General features: G+C 39.8%; 2 protein-coding genes across 2 annotated transcripts; both read left to right on the plus strand.

Annotated features, from left to right (window-relative positions):
* Positions 1-1,564: 1,564 nt before the first annotated feature.
* EPUS_07093 (uncharacterized protein) lies at positions 1,565-2,125 on the plus strand (the record flags this gene model as incomplete). Its single annotated transcript, XM_007788119.1, has 1 exon — positions 1,565-2,125. The coding sequence occupies one exon, from the start codon at positions 1,565-1,567 to the stop codon at positions 2,123-2,125; it is 561 nt and encodes a 186-aa protein (XP_007786309.1).
* A 972-nt stretch (positions 2,126-3,097) lies between these two features.
* On the plus strand, positions 3,098-3,595 carry EPUS_07094 (uncharacterized protein; the record flags this gene model as incomplete). Its single annotated transcript, XM_007788120.1, has 1 exon — positions 3,098-3,595. One exon carries the CDS (start codon positions 3,098-3,100, stop codon positions 3,593-3,595), a length of 498 nt encoding a protein of 165 aa, XP_007786310.1.
* Between the last annotated feature and the right edge of the window lie 6,316 nt (positions 3,596-9,911).

Here is a 9,911-nt window from a genome sequence, read left to right on the forward strand (position 1 = left end):
TCTGTGAATTAATATCACTTCTTTTAGAGCTGTTTTGACTGTTTGATAACTATCGCTGTTTTTCGTACGTTTCGCTCGAGCGTGAGGAGCTCAGAATCGGCGAATTTGGTATGTGGATAGGCTATGCCGCAGCTGTGGTAGACTTTGAGGAAGGTACTTCGAGTGGCTGATTTTGAGCTTGATTTTCAAGGGCTTTTCAGCTCTGGATTCGAGCTCTCTTCGGCCGAGGCAGGTCTTTAGCTAATAGAGCAGCTTCTATAGTATCTAGAGGCCCTGATATCTCTTCTTGATGATGCTTTTGGGTCATTGAGTTCTTGATATGTACTCTATTCTTACTGCGCTACCACAGCTCTGGTGTTGCACCGCAGAAATTAAGGTTTAAGGTTACGGGCGCTAAGGACCCCTGGTCCTAATGCGGACCAATTAAATAAATGTCAAATTTTACCGTGGTTTGGTGGATATCAAACTGCCAATCCATGCGAAATAGCGCGAAACGTCAATACTAAAAATACATGTTAATTCGAGGCGAAACGCGTAACAAATCTGTGATAAAACGCGTTCAAAACGTCGCACAATACGCCACCGTTTGATAACCAGCAAATTCATCGAAGACGCGCAGAATCCAGTAGCGTTTGTTGCAGCGCTATATATCACGTGACATCCGGTCCACATAATGAAATACTGTAACCTAATTACAGTCCAGAGGTCCTTTGGGTCTACCAAACACCGTCTTTTCCAACGAGGTCTGTCAAAAACATTGTCACAGTATGATCAAAGGTCTTTAGTTTTCACCACTTCCGGTTTCATGTAAAATAGCTGACTTGGCTTCCTATAATGTCTTGTACTTGACTTCTTTCTCGAAACTCGTGGTATCAGGTCCTGGGTTCTCCACAGCGAGCCTTGGCTTCACACGCCCTTGTTATTGAATACGCTACTGACTGCTATCGACTCTGAAGTCGTCTTTTGCTCCGGGAGCATAACGGGAGCCCAATGAAGGAGGGGTCAGAACATCTCTAGGTTTGACCCACCAGGAGAAGTACGTGATGGCGAACGGTGGGGTGTAACTGAGGATTATTGATTCGAGTTGGGAGAGATGAGATGCTGACAGCGGCGTATTATACAGTGGGTAGTCCAGGAAAGTCTGTTGGTGCCAAGAGCTGTTTATCTCACCAGACACAAAGCAATTTGGGAGTGCGCCACTATGGAAGCTTCAGAATCTGATGTGACGGGGGCTTTGAAACATCTAACGAACTACTCGTGGCAGGACATCTCCCGTGACCAAGGTCCTGAATTTCGGGCGTTTGGAAGCGAACAATTGAGCTGTACACCAGGACAAATCTCTCATTCGGGTCCGACAAATTGGTTGCAGTGCTGGGCTTTAGCCCAATAACTGCAGGACCTCTGGCGTAACGACTCGGTGACATATTTGGCTGGTTTGTGAAGCTCGAATCTTAAGGAACAATTGCTTTGGAGAGTGACAGGTAATCAAGACAAGGAAATGATTGGTGTGGCCGATGATAGGGCGCCGAGCTGGTCTTGGGCGGCTGTTCAACATGCTGTCTCTATGCCATTCCATCCTCCTAGTTTGTCGCGGCTCCTCGCAGAGATCATCGTGACCGAGACCCACCCCCTAAATCACCCATTAGGCGCTGTCAATGGAGGCCTTCTTCGAATGCGCGGAAAGTTATGCACGGTGACTACAGGCGACGGTGGAAGCCCCTATTCAGTCGACTTGAACGCAACGCAATCAGCATCCCTGATGGTGTTCTATGATCAGGTAGCCTCGCGGAGACTTTATCATCCGAATCCTGTGGTCCTCCTCGCAGTTGTCGAACGTATGGATTTCGCGAGATATCGCGAAGGGCTCATTCTGCAAGCGACGGGCCGTCAGAGAGGGCAGTATGTCCGAATCGGTGTATGGTGGAATCGCAACTACGAAGCGAAAAATCCCTTCCTTAAAACGAAAGAGAGTTTGGAATCCTTTGTGAAGACCAAAAAGTTGAATAATGATGAAGAAGACCTGCATACTAGGATCACAGACGCATTTAACTCGATAACAGTCCCACCCTCAGGCTATGAAGAGGAGGATAGAGAGGCCAAGGCTTACACCATCTCGATCATCTAACTTCGGCTGATGTGGGATCACACCAGCCAGCAACCGAGCGATAACTAAATTTGTGGGCGGAAGCTGTAAAGTCTGTCGTTGACTGAATCGAGCGCTGACGAGCAGTCCCGAGAGCTGAGGCTCCAGGCCATCTCGTGGCCGTGAAAGTCTCAACATTAAAACCTCTTATCACGCAGCGCGAAAAACATCCACACTGATCTTTTCCCTTCTTAATTTACATCAAAAGCAACTGTCAAATTTGTGTTACATCCAGGATGACGTCCGAAAACACGAAAGGAACGAGTACAGATAGAAAGAGGAGCTTGATGTTAGGCTCTCGTGACTGAAAGTCTCCTTCGAATTATCTCTTTATTAAGGTATTTGAAGGACCTGCATCTTTAAAAAGATAGGTTGAAGACCATTTCCCAAATCTTTCTTTCATCATGCCCTGATATCATGTTATGTCCTTAACAACTCTGCCACCGATTCAGCATTCTTATCCCTCTATACCAGGCGGCAAAGATCAAACACATAATAATAATAATATCAATTTAAAAGCAGTACTGCGCATTTACCATTTGTTTACTTATGTATTAAACAGTGGGATAAAGGCTCACGTGAAATTGCTTCACAAGCTCAGAAAACGGATTGAATGCCTCGCTTTTCCGTTTTTCCATAAAATGTGGCGGCTTTAAATATGTGAAAAATAACACACGGTCCTCACTCAGGGCTTTTCCTGCAGAGGATCATCCAGAAGCCCATGGAAAAGTTAAATTGGCAATGGTACGCCTGTAAGGCTGAATTGGACTTATCAAAAAGGCTCCATACATCTCCACCAGGAGATAAAGGTCCTTGAATTGACGCCGCGGTTAGTACATAACCATGCACATGAACCACCCTCAACTACTCTCCTCACTTCCAATCTCCATCTTCTCATTCAAAAGTTATTATTTATAACCAACCAAAAACCACTATTAAAACATACTGCTTATCATGGCCCCCCACTGGACCGGCTTCTTCATCGGCGTCAGTGCCACATTTTTGATATCCTGCCTCAGCAGTTACAGTGTCGAAGAGCAAACCAAAGAAAGATGCCAGAAGGAACACCAGCAAACCCACGAGCTCGCAGATCTCCTCAGCGATACCCTCAAGTACGGCTGTGACAAGATGGACGACTACCACGAGAAGGTGGAAGCGGGGTTGACGCTGCGGGACCTCGCTGAGCCAAATATCAGGAAGAGGAGCGCGGCTGAGAAGTTGGCGAGGGACCAGAGATTCAAAGAGGGGAAAGCAACGGAGCAAGATATGGAATTCAGGAGGAGATTTGAGGAGGAGAGAAGGAAAGAGCAGGCAGAGAGGGAGACGAGGAAGAGAATGGAGGAGTTGGAAGAGGAATGGAGGAGAGAGGACGAACGCCTCGATTTGCAAAGGTCTCAGGTAAAGGTCCTTGCTAGGATTGCTGAGAACGTCAAAGATTTCAATAGCGATTGAGGTGAGCTAATTGACCTTTTTTCAACCTGAGCGTGGTATTCTCAGACTGACAATTCGGTATATACGTCTCATTGGTGGTGTTCGAAAACGCACCGGGCCCATGTTCAACTCTGGTGGCTAGAACTCTTTACAAGGGTCTAGGAGCGGCTGGTTCGAGGTATTGGAAGTTGTAGCGCTGTGGCGTAAGGAATTTTTGTGGAGATTGTCGCTGAGGTTGAGGCCGTTTAGCTTGAGGGTGCTGCAAGCCTTGACATTATCAGCAAGCAAGAATACTTAAGCGAGAACACTCAGCCAAGCACGAGTTAGAAGCTCGTATTAGTAAGATCGTAGGTATAGGAACTGATCAGCATAATTAGATAGCCAAAAAAAGGCCCTTGCTTACTCTGGAAGTGGTTGCTAAACGATTTGCATGAGCAAAAGCGCATAGAAATTAGACTTGGGATTAATAGCGCAAGATAATATGGAGTGACGAATGTAGCCTTGAACAAGGCTCAGGGGCACAGCGAGTTTGGGTCTTTCGTACACCACAACAGAAGTGGGATAAGGATATGATACAACCCTATAAGAAAGGCAAGGATATCAGCATCATGATATGGGGTGCAATTCATAGAGATAGTCGTTCGGATATAGTCATAATGGGCCGAGATCCTGATTCAGAGAAGTCAGGATACACTGCCAACTCTTATCTCACAGTTCTTGATGATCAAATGCCTCAGATATGGCAACCTGGTATGACATTTATGCAGGATAATGCCCCTATCTATACATCCAAAAAAGTCAAGAAATAGTTTGAAGATAAGGGCATACCAGTGTTAGATTAGCCACCTTATAGTCTAGATCTTAATCTAATTAAACACCTTTAGGCGCAACTTAAGCAGTGGATTCAGAATCATTATCCTGAACTTAATCAAATAGGCAAAAGTGAGGAGGATTATCAACGCTTATTTCAAGCTATTCGCGACAGTTAGGAGGTAATTAGTCAAGAAGCTATTAATAAGTTAATAAAGAGTATAATTACCCGGGTAAATTGCGTACTTGCCGCAAGAGGATAGTACACCAGATACTAAATACGCATTTCCTAATCAGGAAATTAGTACAGCTTCAAAGAGCATAACCAAATGGATGATATCCTTGAATTTCATAGGATTCCAACAGCTTTTCCACAGTGGGTAATAATTTGTATGAGAAGAGGGAGGAGGCAGTGGTGGGGCATAATGCGGGGTATGACTCAGACTTTATGTGTAGTACTGTAAGACCCCTGAAAAGTGCGACAGTGCCGCTCTTCTAGGCAATTTAATCCTTAGCTAATTAAATGTATGAACCAGCCGGGATGTGTTAGGAGCGGTATATTCGGCGAGCGGTATTTTCGGCGTTTGGGTCTTGGCAGGAATCCGCCATAGTAATTTGTATGTAGCGTTCCTGATAGTTTCCAACGCGTTTTTTTATCTCTGATCCGAACCTCTGTTACTTCCTATACAGGTATTGAGATAGATATTCTTGGTGTTGTATCTTGCTCTCGTCGTTGCTATGGCCACCCCTCTATGGACTGCTCATCCTGAGTGCCCGGAACACGTAAAGGCGCTGCTCGAAGAGCGCGTACGATCCTTACCTACCTCCTTCCTGCTTGCTCCTGTTGACAGCGAGATCTTTGAGAATCCAGATATTTGTCAAGAGCGGCTCCAAGACTGGGCCTTATCGCAGGGTTTTGCTATCGTACGCAAAAGTGGCAGCATGAAGCAAGTGCGCCCGCGGTTTGATTTTCGCTGTATTCATCACAGAGATAATACCCTAGATACTCGTCATTTGGAGCAGCATATAAAGAGGGATGAGGAGAATCGAATTACTAGCCGTTGTAAGCAAGAGGTGACTAGTATCAACGCTCACGGTTGCCCTTATCTGGTCTATCTTACGTATAAACAAGTCGGCAAGCGTGGATCTAGCATATATGGCCTTGTTTTAGGTATCTCAAATGATTCTTATAGCCATTTGATGACTACGAATCCGTTAAGATATAGAAAAGAGCACATCACAATGTTGCCTGCGTTTCTGCCTGCTTTGACGCTAGGCAAGTCTCTTTATATAGCTAATATCTTATATTCTGTAGCCCTTAGAGTGCTTGAATAAGTAGGTTTTCCTCTAGATTATAATACTTATTATAATATTTGATTATATACTACTTTTGCTAAGCATATTAAATTTGCTAGCCTTATTATTGCTATTACAGAGTTAATATAGAGGCCTTCTGAGGCCTAGATAAAGTTATAGTTCGACTCTCTTTAAAGCATCTAGATAAGGATTAATATACTATTCTAACTATATTTAAGTAACTTTAGTTACTTAAGCGTAACTCTTTTATAAAGTTGGATTATTATCTCAGTTGCTCTTGAGAAGGCTGGATTTATCTTTGAATACTAAATAAAAGAGGAGATTAATTCTTAAACTAATATTATTATTAATAGGTAGTTACAGCAAGTCTAGTGTTAGGGCTTAATTAGTTAAGACAAGTCTCAACTAAAAGCTAAGTCTAGATGAATTAATTAGGTAGAACAGGAAGTACAGTAAATAATATATTAAGGCTTAACTAGTTAAGACAAGTCTTAACTAAAAGCTAAGTCTAAATAGATAATTAAGTAAAATAAGAAGTGTAGTAAATAATACTAGAATATCTTTAACTTAGGTATAAACTAATAATATAAGTTGACTATAAAGACTATAAAACTATCTAGGAAGTAAATATGCTTATATAGACTAAGAGATTCATGTTCAGAGTTAATTATCCTGATTACCTCTAATTATTATTTATAAGTGCTTACTCTGATCACCTCTAATTATTGCTTATAAGGGCTTACCCTGATCACCTCTAATTATTACGTTGTTTAGGTCTGACTATATATGCAGTTCAGGGTCTAGTCTTATCTAAGTCTGTTATAGTCTCTTTATAAAGTGTTAGATAACTCTATAATATCTATTAGTGCCTAGTATATTTATATATTATAATATTATCTTCTTTTTTCTTTAGCTTAATCTTATAACTTAAAAAAGTATATTATAACTTTTTAAGATTTTCTAATTAAGGAGACAGTATACTCAAAGTGAGCTCTAGAGGCTCTATGTGACCGCAGAAAGGAGTTAATAAAGGAGAACAGTGAAGTCAGATGACTTAAGGGCGTATCGCCTGCGAGTCACATACGACCAAGGAGAATTGGGCTAGCAGGTTAGTCTGAAGGATGAAGCGAATAGCCTGGGTTGCTCCTTTATGGCTATTAAGGAGCTTCTGCATGTCAGAGAACAGGTGGTCGCTTAAGACGCGTCTCCGGAGCTGAGACTATGTAGGGCAGGAGAGGAGGACGTGCTGCACTGTCATGGTCCCTAACCCGCACCCGCAGCAAGGGCTAGGCACAGAGGGTACTCGGCGTTTAAAGAGGAAGGCATTAAATCCGATTACTCTAGTCCTAAGCTGGGTTAGCAGGGCACTATGTGCTTTTGGTCGGCTAGCATGAAGCCTGCGATTCGCAAAAGAAACGCAAGAGGAGAGCTTAACGATTCCGCAGGTTTGTACTCTGTTTTCTCAGGACTAGTCCTAGCGCTCCTGGACTCTTCTTTTTATAATTCTTTTGATTACAGAGAGGAAGCAAGTTATAAGCTTTTAGAGGGGGCTTATAGCCCTTGCTACTTTATTAATATAGTTGTCTATTATTTCGTTACCCTTAATCTCTTTATATCTAGGTAGCTATTATAGTTTGGTTAAGATTTCCTTTTGCCTAAGCTCCTTAATAGTTAAATAAATATCTTTAAAGAGTAATTAAGAGTAAATCAAGTTACCCTTTAGGAGAAACTATAAGGTTGCTTAATTATTAGAGTAAATAATAGCTATATAATTAGATAAAGAGGAATTAGAGCAGATTAAGAAGAGTCTAAGTGCAAGAAGAATGCTAGTAAGTTCTTTATAGAATACTTACGCGTTATTAATAGTGTCTAGGGCGTAGGAAAGGTGTGTAATTATATCTATAGCTATAGCTAAGATTCTATTATTCTAACTGTTACTGTTGTAGTATATGTATATAGATAGCATATATAAGTTATATATATGTTGCTAAGTTATTATTTTTTTTGAGGAGGCGATTTTAATGTTAAGAGGAACGCGTTATAAGGGGTCAGTACCCGGATTTCTTATCTTAAGACGAGATAGACTACTTATATAACTTTTTATTTATTCTTTTAGTAAGTAAAAAGAGGTAATAAGGGGCTTGGCTTGCCTGCTTTTACTGTCTTAATCTTGTTAATAAATGCAGCTTACTATAGTTTTAATCACGTTATAAAGGTCTGTTGCTAGTATATAACAAGTTAAGTTAGCTACAAACATCTCTATATAAAGATATATTAAGAGAGTAAATGTTTTAACCTTAAGCGCCTGTATAATAGTAGCTTTATAGGCTCTTATAATAGCTTAAAGGCAGCGTCCTTAGATAGCTTATAGTTTATTTTTAATACCCTTTCTATGCCTTATTATATCCTTTAAGGCGTACTAGGCGTTATAGCTGTAGAGTAGCGCTAGTTAAGTGGCTAATATGTATACCTAAAGCCCTAAGGAGACAAAGAAGCCTTAGATAGAGCTGAATAGTATTTTTAGGGCGCTTAAGTAATAAATTACTTACGCTTTAATTACGTAAAAGTAAGGTTTCTATTATAATATCAGGTTGAGCTGGACTCTAAGTACTCTGACGTCTAACTTAGGGTCAAGGCTTACGTTTATAAAGAGTAGTAATAGTTTAGCTAGTATATTAAATCTCTTAGGCGTATAAAAGAAGTGGATCAGGTTATATTTGGACGGATTAAAGGAGGACTTATAGCAGGTTGCTTATAACTTACATACAAGGTATATATATTTAAGGTTTCTGTAGTTTTGCTCTATACTTAGATTATATATAAGGATATTAATGTTGTTAACAAAGCCTGTAGCACTTATATAGAGCGACATATTCTTATATATATTAAGAAGGTTAGCATTATAAAATAGGTAAAGGATCAGAGAAATGTAAGAGCCTTATAAGATGTTTATAAATATTCTATTACTTTCTAGCGTGAATTAGCTAAGGCGGACCTTAGTTTCCTTATCTTAAAGGAAGTCCTTAACCTAGTTAGTAATCTTTAAGGGAATCTGTCTCTTTCAAAGATTATAAATAAGTCTTTTGTAAGAAACGTGGTCAAAGGCACTAGAGATATTAAGGCTAAGTAATAAAGCTACTCTGTAGCGTTTAGCCCCTTATATAGTGTAGATTTTGTTAGTAATTAGTTAAAGAGCTGTTTTAGTAGATCTTATTCGCCTTACTCTTATTTAAGTATCTAAGAGAAGAGAGTGCTTTTTAGCTGTGAATTAGATATATTTTATAATTACTGCTTTTAACGCCTTACCTAGTATGTTAAAAAGGGTAATAAAGTAATAAGCTTTCAGGTTAGAATAGTCAGGTTTCTTAGGTTTACAGATAATAACTATAATAGCACGTTTAAAGGCTAAGAAGTAGACTCCTAAATAGTAGCATATACTAAACAAGTAAGTAAATAGCTTTAGTCGCTTATTAATAATTATATAAATGACCTAGTTAGGAATGCTGTCAGGCCCTAGAGCATTATCCTTTTTAGATTTTAGAATAGCTTATATAATCTCTAATTATATTAGTTTAGGCGGAATGTCTATAGGTTCTAGGTAGGTAAAGCTTTAGATATTAGAAAGATCTACTTGAAGAGGCAGGAGGAAGTGATAGTCGCAAAGTAATTTAGCTTTCGCCTTAGGTTCTGAGGCGGTTGCTCTATTCCTATAAAGAGTAGGGAATGAGGCTTATATAAAGATCCTCTGAGATTATTGTCTCGCCTACTTAGCAGTCTACTATAGCTTTTCCTGCAATTCGCCTGCTTCTTATATGCGTTGTCTGAACTCTGTATGTTTAGCTTTAGCTATCACGTTACTCTTCTTATTATAGGCTCTAGTAAACGCCTCTTAGGCTTGTTCTGTACAGATGACATTATAGTGATAGCGTAATCTTTAGAAGAGCTTAATAGCCTCTGAGTACTCTATAATCTAATATGATTTTAAGAATAAGCTAGGGCGTAGCTATAAAGTAGACTTATTAATTACTTATTTTATTAAGTTTATTAATATATTAATATATTTATTAATTTCCTTTTTATTATAAAGAGGAAGAGAGTAAAGAAAGGCTATTATTCTGTCTAATAAGTTTAAGAACTTTTTCTAGTTTATCTCCTTTTATATTCTTTACTTATAAATAGAATATAATTTAAGGGTAATTTATTATTTTTT

Source organism: Endocarpon pusillum (assembly GCF_000464535.1).
Source record: "Endocarpon pusillum Z07020 unplaced genomic scaffold C712049, whole genome shotgun sequence".
In the NCBI taxonomy this organism is placed as follows: domain Eukaryota; kingdom Fungi; phylum Ascomycota; class Eurotiomycetes; order Verrucariales; family Verrucariaceae; genus Endocarpon; species Endocarpon pusillum.